We start from the raw sequence: 25,259 nt of genomic DNA, 5'->3' as shown, positions 1-25,259 counted from the left end.
CAACGCCACTATGTACATGCTTATGTCAAGCAAGTAGATACTTTCATGTATGAGAGGATCCATTTAACAACAAAATTTCTAGTGGGCATGGTGGCTTATGCCTGCAATCATAGCACTCTGGGAGGCTGAGGTGGGAGGATCGCTGGAGTTCAGGAGTTTGAGACCAGCCTGAGCAAAAATAGGGACCCGTCTGTACTAAAAGTAGAAGAAAAAAAATTAGCTGGGCGTGATGTTGTACCTATATGTAGTCCCAGCTACAGGGGAGGCTGAGGCAGGAGGGTTGCTTGGCGCCAGGAGTTTAAGGTTGCTGTGAATGAGACTGGGGCCATGGCACTCCAGTCCAGGGTAAAGAGCTAGACGCTGTCTCAAAAATAACTACCCCCGCACCCCCCGCCAAGAAAACAAAACACCAACTTAATTTGTAAGTACTCCAAAGCGGAGTGATCTCTGGGAACGTTTCTGAGGAGGAATGAGAGCTTATGTGGCTCCCAGAGGAGTCTGCATGGCGGCTGAGATCTGAAGGAGGAATTAGTCAGGGAGGTGCAGAAAAGAGTGTTGTGAGCAGTGGGAACAGCACATGCAAGGACATGGATGGTGATGGAACTTGGGTTGTTATGGCTGCCACCATGGGAACTCCCATCAAGAACAGTTCTATGGTGGCTAGTTGTTTGCACTCCCCTCCAATAGACCCCCCCCAGCCCCATGTCCAGCATTTGTCTACCTTCTAGGTTGCTTAGCCTAAGGATGGAAGGAAGCCACAGTTAGTTGTACTCTTCCCTTTGTATTAACAGGGTCTTTTTATTGATAACTTCCCAACAGGATCTGTAAACATCAGGTACAAAAATATACCATTAAACTATTTTCCAAGGTGGCTCAGCTTGCTCCACAGAAGCCTTGGGAGAGGCCTGCTGGGCCCTTGGGTTCTACACCTCTGTTCAGACAAACACAGGCCTCATTAGGCTCTGGACTGCATGGATAGACAGCCTTCATCTCAAGCCTTCTTATACTTGTCTCAGAAAACTCCTTGAGATACCAATTGGAGAAAGTATTCAATACTTCTGTTAGAGGAAGGGGCTGGGAAATCAGAATTAGTGGGTGCAGGGGTGGTCTGGGTGAACTGAGATGTGACAGTGCTTATCTACCTCAAGGAGGTCCTGACCAGAAGGTAGAAGACATCTGGCTCATCTCTGGGAACCTCTGTATTATTATTTAGAGCAGAACTCAGGCTCAGCTCTAGAAAAGTTACCTTGTGCCCAGCTGGGATGGGCATGCCTTGGCACAACAGAGGGGTCTGAAGAAGGGAAGAAGCAGGAATTAAAGACTTCAGGTATTCTACACTCCTTGGGAGGGAGCCCTATCCTCCTCAGAGCCCTAAATGACAGAACAGGGTGGCAAAGCTGATGATCATGAAGCCACCCCAGACACCTGGGGAGAGGTGCCACTGCTCTAAGACCACTTGAGGCACCAGAGAGCAAGGCTACTCGCCCAGCATTTCCTCATCATCATCTGTCTGGCTATGGCCATTGACAGCAGGGGAACTGGGCCGAACATGGGACAGGTCCTCAAAGCCCGGGCTGAGGGAGGGTGAGACAGTGTCAGGACTGGTGTCACAGGAGCCCGTGCTCTGTTCCGAGGTGGCAATGGTAGTTGTGGTGCTGGGCAGGATGGGGTCTTCATCCTCATCCTCCAGGAGGGATGCCTCTGGGATGTCTGAGAGAAAAAGAACCAAGAGTTGGTTCAGTAGCCTTGCCAGACTCTGTGATAGGGAACTTATTGTATGTGTGACATCCCTGACAACTCTCCCCATCCTCGAGAGCATGACTTGGGCCATTTCACAAAGGAGGAGGTGATAGAAAGCCCTTCCTTTTTTTTTTTGAGACAGTCTCACTGTGTTGCCCTTGGTAGAGTGCCGTGGTGTCACAGCTCATAGCAACCTCAAACTCCTGGGCTCAAGGGATTCTCTTGCCTCAGCCTCCCAAGTAGCTGGACTATAGGCGCCCGGCTACTTTTTGTTGCAATTGTCATTGTTGTTTATCTGGCCCAGGCCAGGTTTGAACCCACCAGTCTGTGCTATGGGTGCTGAGCCCTTCAAGATGAGTTGAGGTAAGGACATAACTCTTGGGTTGGGCTGACATGGGCTCTTACTATGAGCCTGACTCTGTCATCCCTCTTCACCACTGTGTCACCTGGGCCAGGCACCTCACCTGCTTTTACCTCAGCTCCCTACTCTTACTATAAACTGTGGCTGTCGACAGCCCTGGATGGAAAGCTGTTGGCTCATTCAATAGATGGTGTAGTCCAAGGCTCAGCATGGGGAACTCTTTGAGGTGGCAGCAACATGGAGTGGCAATCTAAAGCATGTTCAAGCTTGCTAACCAGACAGATGAAAATTCAAGTCCCTCCCCTGCCCATTCTGGCTAGGCATCCTCTCACCTAGTTGTTGTCCCTCTGTGCCTCAGTTTCCCCTTCTGTGAAATAGGGATAGGTAGGATACGTACAGCTCCCACTTTATATAGGTATCTGTAATAGTCTAGCCCATGGTGATAAACACTGGGACAAAGTTTGTCATCATTCTTGTTCACATTCCCCTTTGCAACCTCCCCCTAGGCAAGGGACCCTGGTCCTGGTGCTGGGAGGACAAGGCCTATCTCCCACCCAGCCCCTGCCCCAGGTTTCCCTTGATCCACTGCCCACCAGGGTCTAGTCTCAACTTCAACCCATGAGGTGCCTTCCAGAAGCCAGCCTTGGGTTAATAGTTCTGACATCCTCAGGTGCAGAGGCCAGACATGAGGTATAAAAGCCCTGGATGAGACTTACGGCTGAAGGCCTCCGGGTGTTGCCTGGCTAGTTTCCCTTTCAGTGTCCTGTGGGGAAAGGAAAACAAGGAAAATGGGGCTGAACACTATCAGCTATGGGCAAGGTGGGGTAGAGGTGGATACTCGCTCACTGTTCATCATATTTTATCTCCCCTATCTCAGGGAGGCCCAGGTGCTTAGCCCAATAGTCAGGGCAGTAAGAGCCACGCCCCAGTAAAACTCATACTTCAGGGTGGGCGCCAACCACCCACCTGTCACAGAGCCTAGGCACTAGCTGGGCCTTCTCCCTCCAAGTCCTTTCTTTCTTTCTTTTTTTTTTTTTTTTGAGACTGTATTTTGTCACCCTTGGTAGAGTGAGGTAGCATCACAGCTCACAGCAACCTTAAACTCTTGAGCTTAAGTGATTCTCTTGCCTCAGCCTCCCAAGTAGCTGGGACTATAGGTGCCCGTCACAATGCCCAGCTACTTTTTAGAGATGGGATCTCGCTCTTGCTCAGGCTGGTTTCGAACTTGAGAGCTTAGGCAATCTACCCGCCTTGGCCTCTCAAGTGCTGGGATTACAGGTGTGAGCCTCCACACTCAGACTTCATGCAATCCTTTCTTACTGTCCCAGCTGCTCTACCCAGACAGCCTTCTTATTTTAGAAATAGGGTCTCACTGTCACCAGGCTAAAACTCAGTGGCGCAATCACTACTGACTGTATCCTCTGACACCCAGGCTCAAGTGATCCCACTATGTAGCTAGGATTAGAGGTGCATACCACCATGTCCAAATAATTTTTATGTTGTCCAGGCTGGTCTGAAACTCCTGGGCTCAAACAGTCCTTCCACCTCAGCCTGCAAAACTTCACCCAGCCTCAGACAACCTTTGAAGAAGCTTTCACACTCCTTCCTCAGCAGTCACTCCTTTGGGCAACTTGTCCTAGCCTTGTCTCAACATCCATGGCTGAGGCACAGTGCACACACAAGAGGTGGCAGGAATGCTGACTAAGGGGTCACAACACCCACTTGTCAAACACTGAATTCTGCAACTCATTAAACAGAAGCTCACAGACATTATTTGCTTCCTTTTTATTTTATTTTTGTAGAGACAGTCTCACTTTATTGTCCTCAGTAGAGTGCTATGGCATCACACATCTCGCAGCAACCTCTAACTCCTGGGCTTAGCCAATTCTTTTACCTCAGCCTCCCGAGTAGCTGGGACTACAGGTGCCCACCACAATGCTCGGCTATTTTTTTGTTGCAATTTGGTTGGGGTGGGGTTTGAACCCATCACCCTCGGTATATGGGGCTGGTGCTCTGGTGCTCTACCTGAGCCACAGGTGCCACCCCATTTTTTTTTTTTTTATTTTTAAGAGATAGGGACTCGGGAGGCACCTGTGGCTCAGTGAGTAGGGTGCCGGCCCCATATGCCGAGGGTGGTGGGTTCAAACCCAGCCCCAGCCAAACTGCAACAAAAAAATAGCCGGGCGTTGTGGCGGGCGCCTGTAGTCCCAGCTACTTGGGAGGCTGAGGCAGGAGAATCGCCTAAGCCCAGGAGTTGGAGGTTGCTGTGAGCTGTGTGACTGCATGGCACTCTACCAAGGGCAATAAAGTGAAACTCTGTCTCTACAAAAAAAAAAAAGATAGGGACTCACTATGTTGGCCTACCTGGTTCGAAACACCTGGCCTCAAGTGATCTTCCAGCCTCAGCTACGATTATAGATGTACCACCATGTACCTGGCAGGAGGATTGGATTGCTTGACCTCAGGAGCTGGAGACCAGCTTGAGCAAGAGATGCCTCACCCCCAGCCTCTACTAAAAATAGAAAAAAACCTAGGCTGGGCACAAAGGCTCATGCTTAAAATACTAGCACTCTGGGAGGCCAAGGTGGGTGGATTGCCTGAGCTCAGGAGTTTGAGACCAGTCTGAATAAAGTGAGACCCCATCTAAAAATAGAAAAACTAGCCAGGCATTATGGTGGGTGCCTGTAGTCCCAGCTACTGAGGAGGCTGAAACAAGAGGATCACTTGAGCCCTAGAGTTGGAGGTTACTGTGAGCTGTAATGCCATAGCACTCAAACCAGGATGACAGAATGAGACTCTGTCTCAAAAAAAAAAAAAAACTAATTAAAAAAAAGTTTCTGGGCGGTGCCTGTGGCTCAAAGGAGTAGGGCGCTGGCCCCATATGCTGGAGGTGGCGGGTGGCGGGTTCAAACCCAGCCCTGGCCAAAAACTGCAAAAAAAAAAAAAAGTTTCTGGGCAGCGCCTGTGGTTTAGTGAGTAGGGTGCCAGCCCCATATACTGAGGGTAGCGGGTTAGAACCCAGCCTTGGCCAAACTGCAACAAAAAAATAACCAGGCTTTGTGGTGAACACCTGTAGTCCCAGCTACTCAGGAGCCTGAGGCAAGAAAATCGCCTAAGCCCAAGAGCTGGAGGTTGCTATGAGCTGTGATACCATAGCCCTCTACTGAGGGCAACAAGGTGAGACTCTGTCTCTTAAAAAAACAAAACAAGGGTGGCGTCTGTGGCACAGTGGGCAGGACGCCGGCCCCATATATGGAGGGTGGCGGGTTCAAACCCAGCCCTGGCCCAACTGCAACAAAAAAATCATGGGGCATTATGGCGGACGCCTGTAGTTCCAGTTACTTGGGAGGCTGAGGCAAGGGAATCACCTAAGCCCAGGAGTTGGAGGTTGCTGTGAGCTGTGTGAATCCACAGCACTCTACCGTGAGTGATAAAGTGAAACTCTGTCTCTAAAAAACAAACAAACAAACAAACAAACAGTCTGGGCATGGTAGCTCACCTGTAATCCTAGCACTATGGGAGGCCAAGGCAATGGATTGCTTGAGCTCAGGAGTTCAAGACCAGTCTGAGCAAGAGTGAGACCCTGTCTCTACTAAAAATAGAAAAACTACCCAGGCATTGTGATAAGTGTCTTTAGTCTCAGCTACTTGGGAGGCTGACGCAAGAGGATCGCTTGAGCCCAAGAGATTTTTTTTTTTTTGAGACAGAGTCTCAAGCTGTCACCCTAGGTAGAGTGCTGTGGCGTCACAGCTCACAGCAACCTCAAACTCTTGGGCTCAAGCCATTTTCTTCCCTCCCAAGTAGCTTGGATTACAGGCACCTGCCACAATGCCTATTTTTTTGGTTGCAGTTGTTGTTTTAGCTGGCCTGGGCTGGGTGTATGTAGTTAGCGCCCTACCCACTGAGCTACAGGGCACTGCCTGAGCCCAAGAGTTTGAGGTTGCTGTGAGCTATAACACCATGGTATTCTACTTAGGGCGGCAGAAAGACTATGTTGGGAAAAAAAGTGCATCTTTTCTGGGTCATCTCACCAGGCCTGCTGCACAGGCATAGTATTTGGAAAGGGGGAAGCAGAAACCCCAGTGGTTATTATTACTCAGAAAGGAGATAAGTGCATCCCCCCAAGTGGTGGGCAGGAAACTAGCCATTAGAGTACTTTTGTGGGGGACTGACTGTCTGAGGTCAAGGATAAGAGATTGCCTTCCAAATACCTCCTTTTTTTTTTTTTTTTTTTTTGTAGAGACAGTCTCATTGTACCACCCTCGGTAGAGTGCCGTGGTGTCACACGGCTCACAGCAACCTCCAGCTCTTGGGCTTACGTGATTCTCTTGCCTCAGCCTCCCGAGCAGCTGGGACTACAGGCGCCCGCCACAACGCCCGGCTATTTTTTTGTTGCAGTTTGGCCGGGGCTGGGTTTGAACCCGCCACCCTCGGTATATGGGGCCGGCGCCCTACTCACTGAGCCACAGGAGCCGCCCCCAAATACCTCTTTACGGTTCAGCGCCTGTAGCTCAAGAGCCAGCCACATACACCAGAGTTGGCGGGTTCGAATCCAGCCCATGCCTGCCAAACAACAATGACAACTAAAACTAAAAAACAGCCAGGTGTTGGGGTGGCGCCTGTGGCTCAGTCGGTAAGGCGCCGGCCCCATATACCGAGGGTGGCGGGTTCAAACCCGGCCCCGGCTGAACTGCAACCAAAAAATAGCCGGGCGTTGTGGCGGGCGCCTGTAGTCTCAGCTACTCGGGAGGCTGAGGCAACAGAATCGCTGAAGCCCAGGAGTTGGAGGTTGCTGTGAGCTGTGTGATGCCACGGCACTCTACCGAGGGCTATAAAGTGAGACTCTGTCTCTACAAAAAAAAAAAAAAAATAGCCAGGTGTTGTGGCGGGTGCCTGTAGCCCCAGCTACATGGGAGGCTGAGGCGAGAGAATCGCTTGAGCCCAAGAGTTGGAGGTTGCTGTGAACTGTGACACCATAGCCCTCTATGCAGGGCAAGAGCTTGAGGCTCTGTTTCAAAAAAATAAACAAACAAAAAAACAAATACCTCTTTACCATTCTTTGTAAATATATTTGTGTTACATTAGGAAAAGATCAGGCAGTAGCATGATCATAACTCATTGTAATCTAGAATTCCTTGGCTCACCAAGCAATCCTCCCACCTTAGCCTCCCAAGTACCTGGGACTAGAGGCATCCGCCACAATGCCTGGCTAGTTTTTTTCTTTTCTTTGAGACAGTCACACTCTGTCACCCTAGGTTGAGTGCAATGGTGTCATCATAGCTCATAGCAACCCCAAATTCTCTGGCTCAAGTGATCCCCTTGCCTCAGCCTCCAGAGTAGCTGGGACTACAGGCACCTACGTCAGTGCCCGACTATTTTTAATTTATTTATTTTTTTGTAGAGACAGAGTCTCACTGTACCACCCTTGGTAGAGTGCCGTGGCATCACACGGCTCACAGCAACCTCCAACTCCTGGGCTTCGGCGATTCTCTTGCCTCAGCCTCCCGAGCAGCTGGGACCACAGGCGCCCGCCACAACACCCGGCTATTTTTTGGTTGCAGTTTGGCCAGGGCTGGGCTTGAACCCGCCACCCTCGGCACATGGGGCCGGTGCCCTACTCACTGAGCTACAGGCGCCGCCCACCTGACTATTTTTAGAGACAAGGTCCTGCTCTTGCTCAGGTTGGTCTCAAACTCCTGAGCTCAGGCAATCTAACTGTCTCAGCCTCCCAGAGTGTTAGGATTACAGGTGTGAGCTACTGTGCTCTGCCTCATTGGCTTCTTCAGAGAAAAACTGGGTGGGGGACATGGGAGTGAGAGGATCACTGTTCACTGTCTACTCTTTCCTGCCTTTTCTGTTATGTGTCCAGTGCCACATTACATTTTTGAAAAATAAATAAAATTTAAATTCAAAAACTTTAATATTTTTATCCCAGGGTCGGGATCTTCTAGAATACTTAAGTGTACAATGAAGCCTTATAGAACAAATGACCAAAATCTTTTTTTCCCCTGTTATGTGGCTCACATAGAGAGGTGGAGGCAGAGGTCACCTGGGGCCATGGGTTGGTAGGTACCTGATTCGGCGGAAGATGCTATCCAAATCCCGTTTCATCTCCACCAGAGTTCTCGTGTGATGAAGGAAGCGCTCACTCATCTGCTGCAGGCGGGCACTGGACAGGTTGTTGAAATTCAGCAGCATTTCATTGGTCTTCTCAAAGCGGTCCAGCCTGGTGGTACAGAGAGGGTACAAGCTCCTCTAACCAGCCTCCAGGCCCTGCCGACTGATCATGAATAAGCCTGTGCCTACTTCCACAATCTTTGCATGGGCTGTTCCTTTGTCCACCAGAGTTCTACCTGCTATTTGAGACACCTGGCAAACTCCTATTCAACCTTCAAAACCCTAATCAACTGTGTCCTTTGCATGTAGTCTTCCCTACCCTGTCGCTCAAGAAGACTTTATTCCTCTTTTGACTCTACTTAGCCCTAGGCTATTCCTGTGGCCCTGCCCTGACACCATAGGTCTGTGTCTGGTTTTGTTCTCCCTCATTGTGGGAGTTCCCCACACTCCAGTCTCAGTCTGACCTAAAGAACTAAAAGAGAGATGGGTATTGCTGAGACTCAGAAACACTCCAGGTCTGTGAGAAAAGGTGAGGAAATCGGCTTAGCGCCTATAGCTCAGTGGCTAGGGCGCCAGCCACATACACTGGAGCTGGTGCATTTGAACCCAGCCTGGGCCTGCCAAACAACGACAACTACAACCAAAAAATAGGCGGGTGTTGTGGCAGGCACCTGTAGTCCCAGGTACTCAGAAGGCTGAGGCAGGAGAATCAGCTAAGCCCAAGAGCTGGAGGTTGCTGTGAGCTGTGACACCATAGCACTCTACCGAGGGCGACAAAGTTGAGACTCTGTCTCAAAAAAGAAAGAAAGAAAGAAAGGAAAGATAGCCAGGTAAACAAAATGAGACTCTGCCTCTAAAAAAAAACAGAAAGAAAAGGTATGGAAATTGGATCTGTGTTGTATCATCAACAGAGGGTGGAAAGAGCCTTTGGCTAAAAACTACAAAAAATGGTAGAGTGCAGTGCCTCACACACCTGTAATCCTAGCACTCTGGGAGGCTAAAGCAGGAGGATCCCTTGAGCTTAGGAGTTGGAGAACAGCCTGCACAAGAGTGGAGCTCCATCACTACTAAAAATAGAAAAAAATAGCCGTGCATTGTGGCAGGCACCTGTAGTCCCAGCTACTCAGGAGGCTGAGGCAAGAAAATCACCTAAGCCCAGGAGATGGAGGTGTGTGATGCCACGGCACTCTACCGAGGGCAATAAAGTAAGACTCTGTCTCTACAAATAAATAAATAAATAATTAGCTGGGTGATGTGGTGCACACCTGTAATCCCAGCTACTCAGGAATTTGAGGTATAGGAGGATCGTTTGAAGGAGTCTGAAGTTGCAGTGACCTCAGAGTCTAGGCTGACACCACAGCATTACTCATAGGCAACAGAGACTATGTCTCAAAAAATAAACAAAAAAATGAAGTACCAGGAGGCTGTGCTTCCTCTCCAAAATTGTTTTAGTCTTTTGTCCCCATGGGGCAGGCGAGAATTAGGGTGAGGTTCCAGTGGCTAACGTGCCAAGCCTCAGTGAGAGCAAAGAGACTTCACAGACACAGACTATGCAGACACAGCCTTGGCACTGGGAAACCAGACCCCCAAGAGGAAGGCAGCCACCCAGCTCCTTAAAACCCCATGCAGTCAGGGTGGTGCCTGTGGCTCAGTGAGTAGGGCGCCAGCCCCATATGCCGAGGGTGGCGGGTTCAAACCCAGCCCCGGCCAAACTGCAACAAAAAAATAGCCGGGCGTTGTGGCAGGCGCCTGTAGTCCCAGCTACTCGGGAGGCTGAGGCAAGAGAATTGCGTAAGCCCAAGAGTTAGAGGTTGCTGTGAGCCGTGTGACGCCACGGCACTCTACCCGAGGGTGGTACAGTGAGACTCTGTCTCTACAAAAAAAAAAAACCCATGCAGTCTCCTCTGGTCCCTCAACTTTCCCCACCCCAGGCCTTGGGACAAAAGCCCCTGTGGCCCTTGCCAAACCATCCACAGCTGCAAAATTTTCCCAAAGCCCTGTTTCCTGTGCCAAGGCCTCGCCTCCAGGCCAGAAAGGAATTTACTTTGAAGCCAGCCAATAGATTTGCTCATTTCCTTCATTTTATCACCAGTGTGGGCCTGGGTTAGGGGTGGGCAGGACAAGAAGGTGGGCCAGTGAGTGGATTTCTTCCCATGCCCAGAACCCACAGCCACCACTCACATGTTCTTCTGGGCCAGGATGATGGCATTGACGTCATCTGCATTCACCATGCTCAGGATGCGGCTACAGAAGACTCTCGAGGCCGAGTCTGGGGGGTCCATCTCTTCTTCCTTCTCCACTGCCTGAAACAAGCAGGCAGGCAGTCTTAGCACTAAGCTCTGGGGAAGGCAGACCAAAAGGTCAAGCTTGGAACTCCATAGACCGGGGCCTTCTACAGTGGGATGTGTGACTGTCATGCCACCTGAGTGTTAGGTTTGCCATCCTGAGAACTGGAGGTGTTGGGAAAACTAAAGAAGGTTGGATTTGTAAACTGCACACATTAGATACCTATTAACCCTATTTTCATACTCCAGGGCCATCAGTATCTTTCGGCTGTATAAATCTGTCAGCCTTTTGCATCTGAATGTCCTCACAAGCAGAACACACATAGTCGAGGTCTTCAAGGATTATCCCTACTTTGGTCACTCTTATGACTTCACCTTGTTTAAACTGCTTCACTGGGTCACATCTTTTTGAAATTATCCCAGTTCTCAGTTGACTCGTTTCCTCTTTCCTGTTATCATCCCAATATCAGCTCCAAGAAAGCAGAGGCTTGTCTGTCTCCAAAGCCCAGCCCAAAAACTGGCTCATAGCAAGGGATCAACAGAACTTTTCAAACTCAGCTCTGAGAATAGAATTTTATTAGCAAATTAAAGCCAAAATCTCTGGCATGCACAATCAGGCTGTGGGCCCCAGCGACCTAGATGGCTCTGTAGATCCCATTTTCCCTGGGACACAGATAACCCATTCTGGTGGGTAGAGGTTTCCCAGACCATGCAGGGTAGGAAGGAGTTCAGGAAAAATCTGGACATTTTTTTTTTTTTTTTGTAGAGACAGAGTCTCACTGTACCGCCCTGGGTAGAGTGCCGTGGCGTCACATGGCTCACAGCAACCTCTAACTCTTGGGCTTACGTGATTCTCTTGCCTCAGCCTCCCAAGCAGCTGGGACTACAGGCGCCCGCCACAACGCTCGGCTATTTTTTTTTTTTTTTTTTTGTTGCAGTTTGGCCGGGGCTGGGTTTGAACCCGCCACCCTCAGCATATGGGGCCAGCGCCCTACTCACTGAGCCACAGGTGCCGCCCCAAAATCTGGACATTTTTAATGGTGAAAACACCTAATTTCAGAAAGACCAATTAGTTAACATTCACACACTGGATCAGATCAGGAAAGGCTTCAGAGCCCATTTAATTCACCCACTTAATGAGCACCAATTGTAAGCTAAACAAAGCACCAAGCTCATACACTGAGAACTGTTTTCATCTTTTTTTTTTTTTTTTGAGACTTATTATGTTGCCCTTGGTAGAGTGCCGTAGCGTCATCACTCACAGCAACCTCAAACTTGTGGGCTCAAGCAATTCTCTTGCCTCAGTGTAGCTGGGACTACAGGCACCTGCCACAAAGCCTGGCTATTTATTTTTTTATAGCAGGCCTGGGCTGGGTTCGAACCCACAAGCCCTGGTGCATGTGGCCAGCTCCCTAACCACTGAGCTATGGGTGCCGAGTCTTCATCTTTCTTTATTTTTAGACATTTTAATTAATTAATTAATTTTATTTTTTGCAGTTTTTGGCTGGGGCCGGGTTTGAACCCACCACCTCCAGTATATGGGGCCGGCGCCTTACTCCTTTGAGCCACAAGCGCCGCTCTATTTATTTTTTTTGAGACAGAGTCTCAAGCTTTGCCCTGGGTCGAGTGCCATGGTGTCACAGCTCACAGCAACCTCAAACTCTTGGGCTTAAGCGATTCTCTTGCCTCAGTCTCCCAAGTAGCTGGGACTACAGGTGCCCGCCACAATGCCCAGCTATTTTTTGGTTGTAGTTGTCACTGTTGTTTGGCAGGCCTAGGCTGGATTCAAACCCGCCAGCTCTGGTGCATGTGGCTGGCATTCTAGGTGCCTAGCCATAATCTTTATTTTTTCAAGATGATATCATTCTGTTGTCCAGGCTGGAGTACAGTAGAATGATCATAGTTCACTGCAGCCTTGAATTCCTGTGCTCAAGCAATCCTCCTTCCTCAGCCTCCTGAGTAGGCAGGACTACAGGTGAATGCATGTCCAGCTAAAATTAAAAAACAAGTTTTTACCCTCAGCTTCCTGAATTGCTGGGATTATAGGCGCTGACCATAATTGTCCGCTAGTTTTTTTATTTTATTTTTTTTTTGAATTTTTCCCTTATTATTATTATTATTTTTTTTGTAGAGACAAGAGTCTCACTTTATGGCCCTCGGTAGAGTGCCGTGGCCTCACACAGCTCACAGCAACCTCCAACTCTTGGGCTTAAGCGATTCTCTTGCCTCAGCCTCCCAAGCAGCCGGGACCACAGGCGCCCGCCACAATGCCCAGCCATTTTTTGGTTTGCAGTTTGGCTGGGGCCGGGTTTGAACCCGCCACCCTCGGCATATGGGGCCGGTGCCCCACCGACTGAGCCACAGGAAGAGATGGGGTCTTGCTCTTACTCAAGCTGGTCTCAAATTCTTGAGCTCAAGGGATCCCTGATTAGGCCTCTCAGAGTGTTAGGATTACAGGTGAGCCAACACAGGGGCCAAAAATTTTTTTAGAAAAGAGGTCTTGGTGGGCAGTGCCTGTGGCTCAGTGGGTAGGGTGCTGGCCCCATAAACTGAGGGTGGTGGGTTCAAACCCAGCCCCAGCCAAATTAGAACAAAAAATAGGCTCAGTGCGGTTCAAACCCAGCCCCAGTCAAATTAGAACAAAAAATAGGTTTGGTGCCTTTGGCTCAAGTGGTTGAGGCGCCAGCCACATACACCAGAGCTGGCGGGTTTGATTCCAGCCTGAGCCGGCCAGACAATGATGGCTGCAACCAAAAAATAACCAGGCGTTGTGGCAGGCGCCTGTAGTCCCAGATACTTGGGAAGTGGAGGCAGGAGACTCGCTTGAGCCCAGGAATTGGAGGTTGCTGTGAGCTATGATGCTACAGCACTCTACCCAGGGCAACAGCTTGAGGCTCTGTCTCAAAAACAAAAAACGAAAGTCAGGCATTGTGGCAGGTGCTTGTAGTCCCAGCTACTCATAAGGCTGAGGCAAGAAATCGCCTAGGCCCAGTAGTTGGAGGTTGCTGTGAGCTGTGATGGTACAGCACTCTATGGAGGGTGATAAAGGCTCTGTATCTACAAAAAAAAAAAAAAGTAAAGAGGTCTTGGGCCAGGTGTGCTGACTCATGTCTGTAATCCCAGCGCTCTGGGAGGCTGAGGTGGGTGGATCACCTGAGCTCAGGAGTTTGAGACACAGCCCTGAGCCAGAGCGAAACCCTGTCTTTAAAAATAGTTGGGCATTGGGCGGTGCCTATGGCTCAAAGGAGTAAGGCGCTGGCCTCATATGCCTTAGGTGGTGGGTTCAAACTCAGCCCTGGACAAAAACTGCAAAAAAAAAAAAAAAATAGTTGGGCATTGTGGCAGGCACCCAGCTACTTGGGAGGCTGAGGCAAGGGAATCACTTGAGACCAAGAGTTTGAGGTTGTTGTTAGCTATGATGCCACAGTACTCTATCGAGGGCAACAAAGTGAAAGTCTGTTTCTCCCCGCTCCAACCCCCCAAAAAAGTCTTGCAGGCCAGGCTCAATCCTACCACCCTGGGAGGCTGTGACATGGGTGGATGGCTTGAGCTCAGGTGTTCAAGACCAGCTGGAGCAAGAATCTCAACTAAAAATAGAAAAACTTAGGCAGGTGTTGTGGTGAGTACCTGTAGTCCCAGCTACTTAGAAGGCTGAAGCAGAATTGCTAGAACCAGAATTGCTTGCTCACAGATGTTGCTGTGAGCTAGGCTGATGCCATGGCATTCTACTCAGGGCAACAGAGTGAGAGTCTGTCTCAAACAAAATAAAAGAAAAAAAGAAGAAAAGAGGTCTTGCTATGTTGCCCAGACTAGTCTCTTAACTACTGGCCTCAAGCAGTCCTCCCACCATTACACCTCAAAGTGCTGGGATTACAGGCTGAGCCAGGCGTCCAGCCCATCCCTATTTACAGATTAGAAGACTGAGGTTCACAGAGATTGAGTAACTGGGCCATAGTCACCCAGCTAGTGAACCTGAGTCGCCATAAATGCCCAAAGTCCACAGGTTCCACAAAAGTGAACCTGAATGTGAGCAGGGGTTCAGTATCCACCTGTGACAGTATAGCTGCTTTGTAAAACAGATGATTCTGCCTGATTTCTCATTTTTTGCCAGCCAAAAATTGGGAATTACCTCATTTACAAATGTTAGCAATTAGCCGCGGCACCTGTAGCACAGTGGTTATGGTGCCAGCCACATGCATCCAAGGCTGGCGAGTTTGAACCCAGCCTGGGCCAGTTAAACAACGACGACAACTGCAACAAAAGATAGCTGGGTGTTGTGGCGGGTGCCTATAGTCCCAGCTACTTAGGAGGCTGAGACAAGAGAATTGCTTAAGCACAAGAGTTTGAGGTTGCTATGTTGAGGTTGAGGTTGTTGTGAGCTATGATGCCACAGTACTCTACCGAGGGCAAAATATCATCAATGAAATCATAGGCAACTCCTTTTGCTTCTATTTCATTTTCCTTTGATTAAGAGACACTTTATGCTTTTGGTAGTAAGAGTCTATACAGAACTCCATAATAAGAAACCATTCTATGCCTATGCCAAGAAAATAGCCCCCATCTGGAACAAGAAGAAAAGAATGCTATAGTATTGTCTACATTATTATCTGTGGATCATTTATGAGTCATCCAGGGCACCTGCCTGGCTGAGTTGGGAGCAGTACATTCAAATCATAAAACAACAAATTCATAGCCGGGCGTTGTGGCGGGTGCCTGTAGTCCCAGCTGTTGGGGAGGCTGTGGCAGGAGAATCGCCTAAGCCCAGGAGTTGGAGGTTGCTGTGAGCTGTGATGCTACGGCACTCTACCGAGGGCAATAAAGTGAAACTCTGTCTCTACAAAACAAAACAAAACAAATTCAAAGAGTTTTCTCAATTCCTGTTTTTACTTTTAGGAAATTGAACACTGCACTCTACAGAGGGTGACATAGTGGGACTCTGTCTCAAAAATATATATATATATTTATGGGTGAAACACTCAGAGCTGTGACCATTAAAAAGTCACTTCACCTCTCTAAATCAATCTTCTCATCCATAAAATGGGAATAAGGAAAAATCCAAATCTCACAGTGCTGTTCGTGGGGACTGAAACCAACAGTGATAAAGAGTAGCGCTCATACCTGTAATCCTAGCACTCTGGGAGACCATGGGGGTGGATTGCCCTGAGCTCACAGGTTCCAGACCAGCCTGAGCAAGAGCAAGACCCTATCTCTAAAAATAGCCGGACCTTGTGGCGGGCGCCTGTAGTCCCAGCTACTAGGGAGGCCGATGTAAGAGAATCGCTTGAGCCCAAGAGTTTGAAGTTGCTGTGAGCTATGATGCTACAGCGCCCTACCGAGGATGACAAAGTAAGACTCTGTCTTAACAAAAAAAAAGGGCGGCGCCTGTGGCTCAAAGGAGTAGGGTGCCAGCCCCATATACCGAGGTGGAGGGTTCAAACCCATCTCTGGCCAAAAACTGTAAAAAAAAAAAAAAGTGGCGCTCAGAGGAGGATGTTTTTCCGAAGGGAATGTGAAGAGGTCCCAAGACAAGGTCCCGGAATTCGCATTTTATGGAACTCTAATGTGCTTCCAAGAATATAACATGAACAAACACTTGTATACCACTTCATTTTATCCTCAATCACCGCTAAGAGGGAGACACTATTATTTCCGAGGGAAACTGAGGCTCACTGAATGAGGCTCAATTGTCCAACGTTATACGGTAGACAGAGAAGCGCCACGGTTCTACCTAGGTCATTTAACCGAATTTAACTCAGCAACCCAAGCTCGGAAAAATCCAGGCGTGGGAAGATTCTCAACTACCCACTCATGCTCCGCCGCCACAAGGAGAGGAAACAGGCACAAAAAGGACAACGTCCGGCTCCAGATTACACTGCAGAACCTAAACACAGGAGGTTCCATCCCTCCGCCCCGGATTAGGATCCGGCCCCTAGCGCCGCCCGTGAATCCATTCCGCAGACGGGGAAACTGAGGCCAGTGCGCAGCACGAGTGACCAGATGTGGCCAGAGGCGCGCCCCACCCCACGGTAAACCGGAATCAGCGCTCGACCCCGCCCAGTTCCCCCGCAGCCCCAGCATCCCTAACCGCACACAAACTCGGCCCTGGGGGCAGTGGCGGCGGCACCTGCACATCTGGCGGCCTTGCTCGCGCTTCCGGGATGGCGCCTGAGCCGCCAGGACGTAAACACGCACTGGGCGTAAAAATGCGCGCGTTGGCGTCGTACGCTTGGGCCTACTGGCGTGCGAGGAGGAGCGGCAGGAAGGGGCGGGGTTTATGTGAAGCTTCTGTCGGTGGGTAAGTCACAATGAACAGTCAAACAATCCCTCACGCCTGCGTAGTTTCCAAAACCCACCCTTCAAAGCAGCCCGGAAGGCGGAAGCCTGAAGGCTGTGTCTAGTTTTATAGATTGTAAAACTGGGATCTCAGAGCGTCAGGCACGCCCCCAAACTCGTAAATGCTCCAGTGGTCTGTGGGTGAACCAAACCCAGGTATCTTGCTTTCCAGGCCAGGAATCAGATTTATCTAGGTTTAAAATCTCTGCTACAAGTTTGGTGATTTTTTTTTTTTTGGTCTTGGTCCCATCCAGGTTTCCGCATTGCATTTAGTCATGTCTCTTTAGTCTCCCCCAATCTGTGACAGTTCCTCTGTTTTTCCTTATATTTCATGATCTTAATGGTTTTGAAAAATACTGGTTTTGTAGAATGTCCCCTGGGTGTCTAATATCTCCTTGTGATTAGACCAAGGTTGTACCTTTTGAGCAGGAATTTCACAGAAGTGATATTGTTATCTTTCTCAGAGCATCACATCTGGAGGCAGGGGAGATTGATGTGTTTTATTACTGATACTGACCTTGATTACTTGCCTAAAGTGTCTACCAGTTTCTCTGCTGTAAAGTTACTATTTTGCCCTTTGCAATTCAAGTATTTTTAGGAAGATACTTGAGACATTATTTTTTCTGAGTGCCATGGCCTCAGCCTAGCTCATAGCAAACTCAAACTCCTGGAGTCAAGCAACCCCATCTTATGTCTCTCAGAGTGCTAGGATTATAGGCATGAGCCACCGTGCCTGGCCCATGTTTTTTTCTTTTTATGTTATTTTTTTATTTTATTTTATTTTTTTTTTGTGGTTTTTGGCCAGGGCTGGGTTTGAACCCACCACCTCCGGCATATGGGACCGGAGCCCCACTCCTTGAGCCACAGGCGCCACCCGATCTTTTTTTTTTTTAAGAGACTCACTTTCTCACCCTAGGTAGAGTGTCCTGGTTTCATAGCTCACAGCAACCTCCAACTCTCGGGCTCAAACGATTCTCTTGCTTCAGCCTCCTGAGTAGCCCGGACTACAGGTGCCCGCCACAATACTGGGTTCTTTTTTAGAGATGAGGTCTCTCTCTGGCTCATGCTGGTTTCAAACCTATAGCTCAGGCATTTCATCCACCTCGCCTCCCAGAGTTCTAAGATTACAGGCATGAGCCACCACGCCTGGATATATATATATATTTGGGGATTCATTGAGAGTACAAAGATCCAGGTTACACTAATTGCATTTCTTAAGCAAATGGCCTTATATTTTTAAATCATATTTTTCACTCACTATCTTTTTTTTTTTGAGACAGAATCTCAAGCTGTTGCTCTGGGTAGAGTGCCATGGTGTCATAGCTCACAGCAACCGCGAACTCTTGGGCTTAAGCAATTCTCTTGCCTCAGCCTTCCAAGTAGCTGGGACTACAGGCGCCCGCCACAACGGCGGCAGTTCTTTGGTTGTTGTTTGGCGTGCCCTGGCTGGATTCGACCAGCTGCTGAACATAGGTGCCAAGCCCCACTATTTTTTTGTTTTGAGAGAGTCTCACTCAGTCGCCCTTGGTAGAGTGCCATGGCACCATAGGTCACAGCAACCTCAACTTTTTGGCTCAAGCAGTTCTCTTGCCCTAGCCGCCCAAGTAGCTGGGACTACAGGTGCCCGCCACAATGCCCAGCTATTTTTTGTTGCAATTGTCATTGCTGGTTAGCTGGCCCAACTTTGGTGTATGTGGCTGGTGCCAAAACCACTGTGCTACTGGTGTGGAGCCATGAGGATGCTTTTTTTTTTTTTTTTTTTTTTGCAGTTTTTGGCCAGGGTTGGGTTTGAACCTGCCACCTCCTGGATATGGGGCCAGCGCCCTACTCCTTGAGCCACAGGCACCGCCCCCCTTTCCCCTTTTTTTCTTTTTAAGAGACAGAGTCTCACTTTATTGCCCACGGTAGAGTTCCCTGGCATCACAGCTCACAGCAACCTCCAGCTCTTGGGCTTAGGCAATTCTCTTGTGTCAGCCTCCTGAGTAGCTGGGACTACAGGCACCCCCGCTACAACGCCCAGCTACTTTTTGTTTGCAGTTTGGCCAAGGCCAGGTTTGAACCCGCCACCCTTCGTACATGGGGCCAGTGCCCTACTCACTGAGCCACAGGCGCCACCCCCATGAGGATGCATTTTTAAGTGAGATAATCCAGATTAAATTCAAGAACAAAGAGGGGCAAATAGGAATGCTCAATAAATTTTTGTAATAATTATTACTTATGGATATACTTTGATGTGAGTATGTTATATATTCTATGTGTAACTTCTCTGGGTCTCAATTTGATAATTGTGAGTCTGGGTAATCACAGCTTCTACCTCTGAAAGTTGGCGAGAGCTTAGAAGACACATGAGTTCTCAAACTTGTGGAAGACTGCTTAAGAGCCTGGAATTGGACAAATCTGAGTTGTAATTCCATGTCTGTTATATTTTAGCCAGATGGCCTTGGGCAAATGTTAGCTTTAGGAAATCAGGAAGGTGAAATCCTTACAACAAAGCTTGGCACACAGTAAATTTGCCCTACACTGTAGGTAATATCACTCCCACACTCTGCTGCTTTTATTCATTGAAAATTCAGGCTTGGCGCCTGTGGCTCAAATGCCTAAGGCACCAGCCACATAAACCTGAGCTGGCCAAATAACAATGATGGCTGCAACCAAAAATAGCTGGGCTTTGTGGCAGGTGCCTGTGGTCCCAGCTACTTAAGAGGCTGAGGCGAGAGAATCGCTTAGTTGGAGTTTGCTGTGAGCGGTGATGCCAGGGCTCTCTACCCAGGGTGACAGCTTGAGGCTCTGTCTCAAAAAAAAAAAAAAAAAAAAAAGAAAAAGAAAAGTCAATGAGAGGTGGTGCCCAAAGCTCAGTGAGTAGGGCCCCGGCCACATACATCGATGCTGGTGGGTTCAGACCAGCCCAGGCCTGCTAAATAACAATGAGAACTGCAACCAAAAAAAAAAAAAATAGCTGTGCGTTGTGGCAGGTGCCTATGGTCCCAGCTACTTGGGTGGCTGAGGCAAGAGAATTATTTCAGCCCAAGAGTTTGAGGTTGCTGTGAGCTGTGACGCCACAGCACTCTACTGAGGGCGACAAAATGAAACTGTCTCAAAAAAAAAGAGGGGGCAGCGCCTGTGGCTCAGTGAGTAGGGCGCTGGTCCCATATGCAGAGGGTGGCGGGTTCAAACCCAGCCCCGGCCAAACTGCAACAAAAAAAATAGCCGGGCATTGTGGCGGGCGCCTGTAGTCCCAGCTGCTCGGGAGGCTGAGGCAAGAGAATCACGTAAGCCCAAGAGCTGGAGGTTGCTGTGAGCCGTGTGATGCCACGGCACTCTACCAAGGGCAGTAAAGTGAGACTCTGTCTCTACAAAAAAAATAAATAAATAAAAAAGAAAATTCAATGAGGACCAGGATTGTTCTATATTTAGTTCAATGGTTTTTGTTTGTTTGTTAAACTAGATATGTTCTATTCATTAAATTCTACATTCAACTACATTGGGGAAGTGGATGTATTCACAATGATACTTTTTTTTTAGAGACAGAGTCTCACTTTGTCACCCTTGGTAGAGTGCTGTGGTGTCATAGCTCACAGCAACCTCCAGCTCTTGGGCTTAGGCGATTCTCTTGCCTCAGCCTCCAGAGTAACTGGGACTACAGGCGCCTGCCACAACGCCCAGCTATGTTTTTATTGCAGTTTGGCCGGGGAACGGGTTCAAACCTGCCACCCTTGGTATATGGGCCTGGTGCCCTACCCACTGAGCCACAGGCACCGCCCCACGATGATACTTTTTATTAAATTTCAGAACGTTGGGCATACAGATATTTCGCTAACATACTTTGTTTTTATTTAATTCACCAGTTTTTTCTGGCTGGGCGCTGTAGGTCATGCCTTTAGTCTCAGTGCTGGGACTAAAGGCATGACCTACAGCGCCCAGCCAGAAAAAAGGAGGCTGAGGCGGGTGGATTGCTTGAGCTCAGTAGTTCAAGTCCAGCCTGAGCAAGAGCGAGACCTGACCTGTAAAAAATAGCCAGGCATTAAAAAGAAAAATATATAGCCAGGCGTTGCGGCGGGCACCTGTAATCCCAGTTACTTGGGAGAGAGAGGCAAGAGGCAAGAGAATTGCTTAAGCCCAAGAGTTTGAGGTTGCTGTGAGTTGTGACACCACTCCACTCTACCAAGGGCGACAGAGAAACTCTGTCTCAAGAAAAGCAAAACACAAGTTTTTTGTTTTTTTAGTAGAGACAGAGTCTTATTTATTGCCCTCGGTAGAGTGCCGTGGCGTCACACAGCTCACAGCAACCTCCAACTCCTGGGCTTAGGAGATTCTCTTGCCTCAGCCTCCTGAGTAGCTGGGAGGTGCCCACCACATGCCCAGCTATTTTTTTTAGGGACGGGGTCTCGCTCTGGCTCAGGCTGGTCTTGAACCTGTGAGCTCAAGCAATCCACCTGCCTTGGCCTCGCAGAGTGTTAGGATTACAGGCATTACCCACTGTGCCTGGCCTAGTTTTAAAAATTATTCACTTTCCTCTGGGTGTGGCACGTTTTCTGGGAATCTGGGGAGTTCTCAGTCCCTGCCTTCCCTTGGAGAAGGAGAGGAGACAGTGTTAGAAACAGATACCCCTCAGCTCCCTGGGGCTTAGTGCTTGGAGAGATGAGAGGGGAACTTAAGGCTGGAAGAACTTGATAAGTGGGGGCTTAGGGCGTGAGGGCTCATTTTATGGGCAAGGAAGGTTGCAAGGAGGCAGGTACCTCTGGAAGGTGTTTGAGGCAGGATCAGGAGTGTTCTAGGAATGGACAATCATTCAGGGCACACGGCATTGAAAGAGCAAAGGCAGGGTGATGGGAAAGGACATTGTGTGGATCAAATTCTTGATCTTTATAAGAATTGAGGAGCTTGGGCAGTCCCTGTGGCTCAAGGAGTAGGATGTCGGCCTCATATACTGGAGGTGGTGGGTTCAAACCCGGCCCCGGCCAAAAACTGCAAAAAAAAAAAAAAAAAAGAATTGAGGAGCTCAGAGCCAGGCACAGTGCTAAGAGGGGAGTCGTGGGGTGGGAGTCACTGGGTAAAATGGACCATGGCTCTGTCTGCAAGCTGCAGCAGAAAAGGCCCAAGCTGGAGAAACCAAACTTTTCTTTTTTTTTTTTGTAGAGACAGAGTCTCACTTTATGGCCCTTGGTAGAGTGCTGTGGCATCACACAGCTCACAGCAACCTCCAACTCCTCCAACTCCTGGGCTTAAGCGATTCTCTTGTCTCAGCCTCCCAAGTAGCTGGGACTACAGGCGCCCACCACAACGCCCAGCTATTTTTTGGTTGCAGTTCAGCCGGGGCCCGGGTTTGAACCCGCCACCCTCGGTATATGGGGCTGGCACCCTACCAACTGAGCCACAGGTGCCGCCCGAAACCAAGCTTTTCAATGAGTCTCTAGGGCTCTACAGGAGGCCAGGAAACATTTATGAGGGTTCTGGAAGGGATGAGGGCTATACATGAAGGCCAAAAGGGACTTGGCTGGCTCCAGATGGGGGCTATACATGAAGGCCAAAAGGGACTTGGCTGGCTCCAAATGTTTTGTACACAGTAGACTGGAGACAAGAAAACGTTTTCCTCCTTTGTGTTTTCAAGGGAGAGGGTGGGAAGTGATGGGGACTTTGGGGGGAGGGGAGGCCCAAGTTTGGAATTGGAAGAAGGCTTTCTCTGCTACTGTTTTCAGTTTCATTTCCTGCAGAGCACTTACCACAGCTGCAATTAAAGACTTATATGCATGATTGTTTGTGCAATACCCAGCTCCCCTCGTTGGAATAGAAACTCAGTGGGGTGGTGGTGCCTTGTGGCTCAAAGGGGTAGGGCGCCGGCCCCATATGCTGGAGGTAGTGGGTTCAAATCCAGCCCTGGCCAAAAACTGCAAAAATAAAAAAATAAATAAATAAAAGAAACTCAGTGGGGGAAGGCACCTGGCCCATCTTGCCCTTCATTACTATGACCTTGAACAAAGAAATGTAACTTCTCTATGCCTCAGTTTCCCTATCTATAAAATGAAGATAATAAGAGTGTTACCAGGGCCAGGCACGGTGGCTCACACCTATAATCCCAGCACTCTGGCAAGTGGGTGGATTGCTTAAGTTCATGAGTTCAAGTATAGCCTGAGTAAGAGCAAGACCCCATCTCTAAAAAATTGCGGGTGTTATGGCAGGCACCTATAGTTGCAGCTACTTGGGAGGCTGAGGCAAGTGAATAGCTTGAGCCCAAGAGTTTGAGGTTGCTGTGAGCTATAGCGCCAAGGCATTTTACCCAGGGCAACAAAGTGACTATCTCAAGGAAAAAACAAAACAAAACAAACAAATTTGTCCTGGCTTGGCGCCTATAGCTCAAGCGGCTAAGGTGCCAGCCACACACACCAGAGCTGGCGGGTTTGAATCCAACCCGGGCCGCCAAACAGCAATGACGGCTGCAATCAAAAAATAGCCGGATGTTGTGGCGGGGACCTGTAGTCCCAGCTACTCAGGAGGCTGAGGCAAGAGAATCGCCTAAGCCCAAGAGCTGGAGGTTGCTGTGAGCTGTAATGCCATGGCACTCTACTGAGGGTGATAAAGTGAAACTCTGTCTCTAAAAACAAAAAAAAAAAACAATGAAAGTTCAAGTCATGGGCTGGGCATGGTTGCTCACACCTGTAATCATAGCACTCTGGGAGGCAGAGGTGGGTGGATTTGCTTGAGGAAGAGTGAGACCCTGTCCCTAAAACTAGCTGGGCGTTGTGGTAGGCACCTGTAGTCCCAGTTACTTGGGAAGCTGAGGCAGAAGGATCACTGAGCCCAAGCGTTTGAGGTTGCTGTGAGCTATGATGACCCCATGGTACTCTATTCAGGGTGACAAAGTGAGACTCTTTCTCAAAAAAAATAAAAATAAATAAATAAAAGAAAAGTTCATGTCACTAGAAACACAAGACAGTTGCAACTCTGTACACAGAAAATGATCTGGCCTCCAAATAAAGTATCTCAGAGGAAGGATTAAATACATAAAATGTTTGCCTGCATGTGTGATATCTGCTGATTAATGCCAGCCATTATTATTATTGTTGGTGATGTTATTTTAGTTATTTATTGTTCGTTTATTTTATTAGTATTATTACAGTTCCTCTAGCCATACAACAGAGATGTGAATAGATAGGTAAGTAACCTCACTGTGCAGATAAACCCTGGGGTTCAGAGATGACTGGGGAAAGGTCCAGGTCCCTCAGAATTTTGACTGGCCCACAGTTTATCTAATGCCCATTCCCAGGTGATTTGTCACATGCCCCCACTGCCACACCACCTCTGCTGCCTGGCCAGCCTGGCTTCTTCCCTTTCACAATGATTTCCGTGAGTCCACCTGCCCTGCTCCCTAACTCCATTTTGTGCCATGGAGTATGCAGACTTCAGGGCTACACCAATGAGAAACAGGAGAGCTTTACCAGATTTTGGAGTCTTCCCCTCTAGAGGGCGAGGCAGAAGTAAATTGAATGATGGCACAGCTCCAGATAAATGAGTTATAAAGTGGAGGCTCATCTGCCAGGAGGAACAGCCAAATGGGGCACCTAGTTTTGCTTTGGGGAGGTCTGGGAAGGCTTCTGTAGTAGGCAACATGGGAAATCCTACCTGAAAAGTTAGTTACCTGCAAAAGCCAGTGTATGATTTGTTCATTCATCTGTTCATTTCTTGAGCTCCCAAGGGTGTCAGGCATGGTTCAAGGAGGTGCTGAGTAGGAAACAGGCTCCTGTGAGGATGCAGCAGAGTGGGGGTGGGGGGACCCGGAAGCAAAATAATAAGGTCATTCTGGAAGGGAGTAACTGATGGGAAAGAAAACAGAATGACAGAGGAGTAAGTGTACCCAGTTTTAAAACAAAATCTATGAAATCCAATCTAATTGAGGATGCCACTTTCTTCCTTGGGGCTGTGGGCACCTTATCACCCTGTGGCAGAGGACGCATGGAGGAGAAACTCCTCCCAGTGGCCCCGCTTGCCCAGTCGCCAACCTAGCTGTTATTAAGCATCTCCTGTATGCTCTGGGCAACCTTTTGGGAATTAGACCACGCGGGGATGGGTCTGGGGTTACGTTTCCACGTGTCCCTGGGCAGGTCGCTCCCCCTCAGGACCTCGGGTCTAATTCTCTAACTGGGGCTTCACGATGGGTTATCTAGCAATACCAAAGCTACCCTCACCGGCAAACGTGACCTCAAAGAAACACCATTAAGTGCTGTCTTCCCAACAGCCTCCAAGGTGAGAATGCATGAATGGGGGTCCCCATTTCGCAGACTAGCAGGCTGAATCTCAGACGGGAGCCGGGGGATCGCGCAACTTGCGCGGCACTGACCTGTGTTTGGTGTCCAGCCTATAGCCCCCACCCCAAGTGGCCAGGAGGCTTCTGTCCCTTTAAGAACTTCTCACCAAACCGAACAGGAAGG

General features: G+C 48.9%; 1 protein-coding gene across 3 annotated transcripts; it reads right to left on the bottom strand.

Annotated features, from left to right (window-relative positions):
• Positions 1 to 765: 765 nt before the first annotated feature.
• Positions 766 to 25,234, bottom strand: KXD1 (KxDL motif containing 1). Of its 3 annotated transcripts, XM_053582373.1 has the most exons (6): positions 25,170 to 25,234; positions 24,470 to 24,606; positions 10,400 to 10,521; positions 8,175 to 8,327; positions 2,818 to 2,864; positions 766 to 1,710 (listed from the first exon to the last, which is right to left on the bottom strand). In XM_053582373.1, exons 2-6 carry the CDS (start codon positions 24,536 to 24,538, stop codon positions 1,478 to 1,480), a joined length of 624 nt encoding a protein of 207 aa, XP_053438348.1. In that variant the 5' UTR covers positions 24,539 to 24,606; positions 25,170 to 25,234; the 3' UTR covers positions 766 to 1,477. The 3 variants fall into 3 exon arrangements, with proteins under 3 accessions (XP_053438348.1, XP_053438349.1, XP_053438350.1); XM_053582374.1 differs by lacking the exons at positions 24,470 to 24,606; positions 25,170 to 25,234 and adding an exon at positions 16,628 to 16,730; XM_053582375.1 differs by lacking the exons at positions 24,470 to 24,606; positions 25,170 to 25,234 and adding an exon at positions 16,589 to 16,613.
• Between the last annotated feature and the right edge of the window lie 25 nt (positions 25,235 to 25,259).

The sequence above is a fragment of the Nycticebus coucang genome, chromosome 3, assembly GCF_027406575.1.
Source record: "Nycticebus coucang isolate mNycCou1 chromosome 3, mNycCou1.pri, whole genome shotgun sequence".
Classification (NCBI taxonomy): domain Eukaryota; kingdom Metazoa; phylum Chordata; class Mammalia; order Primates; family Lorisidae; genus Nycticebus; species Nycticebus coucang.
Note: the sequence above shows the minus strand (reverse complement) of the source record. Positions and strands in the feature narration are given on the sequence as shown.

Coding starts and splice junctions, on each gene's coding strand:
- KXD1 (XM_053582373.1), bottom strand. CDS start 24,538: ATGCCTGACACCCTTGGGAGCTCAAGAAATGAACAGATGAATGAACAA. Junction 2,865..8,174: donor AGCATCTTCCGCCGAATCAG/GTACCTACCAAC, acceptor CTTTCCCCACAG/GACACTGAAAGGGAAACTAG. Junction 1,711..2,817: donor ACACCCGGAGGCCTTCAGCC/GTAAGTCTCATC, acceptor TTTTTCTCTCAG/ACATCCCAGAGGCATCCCTC.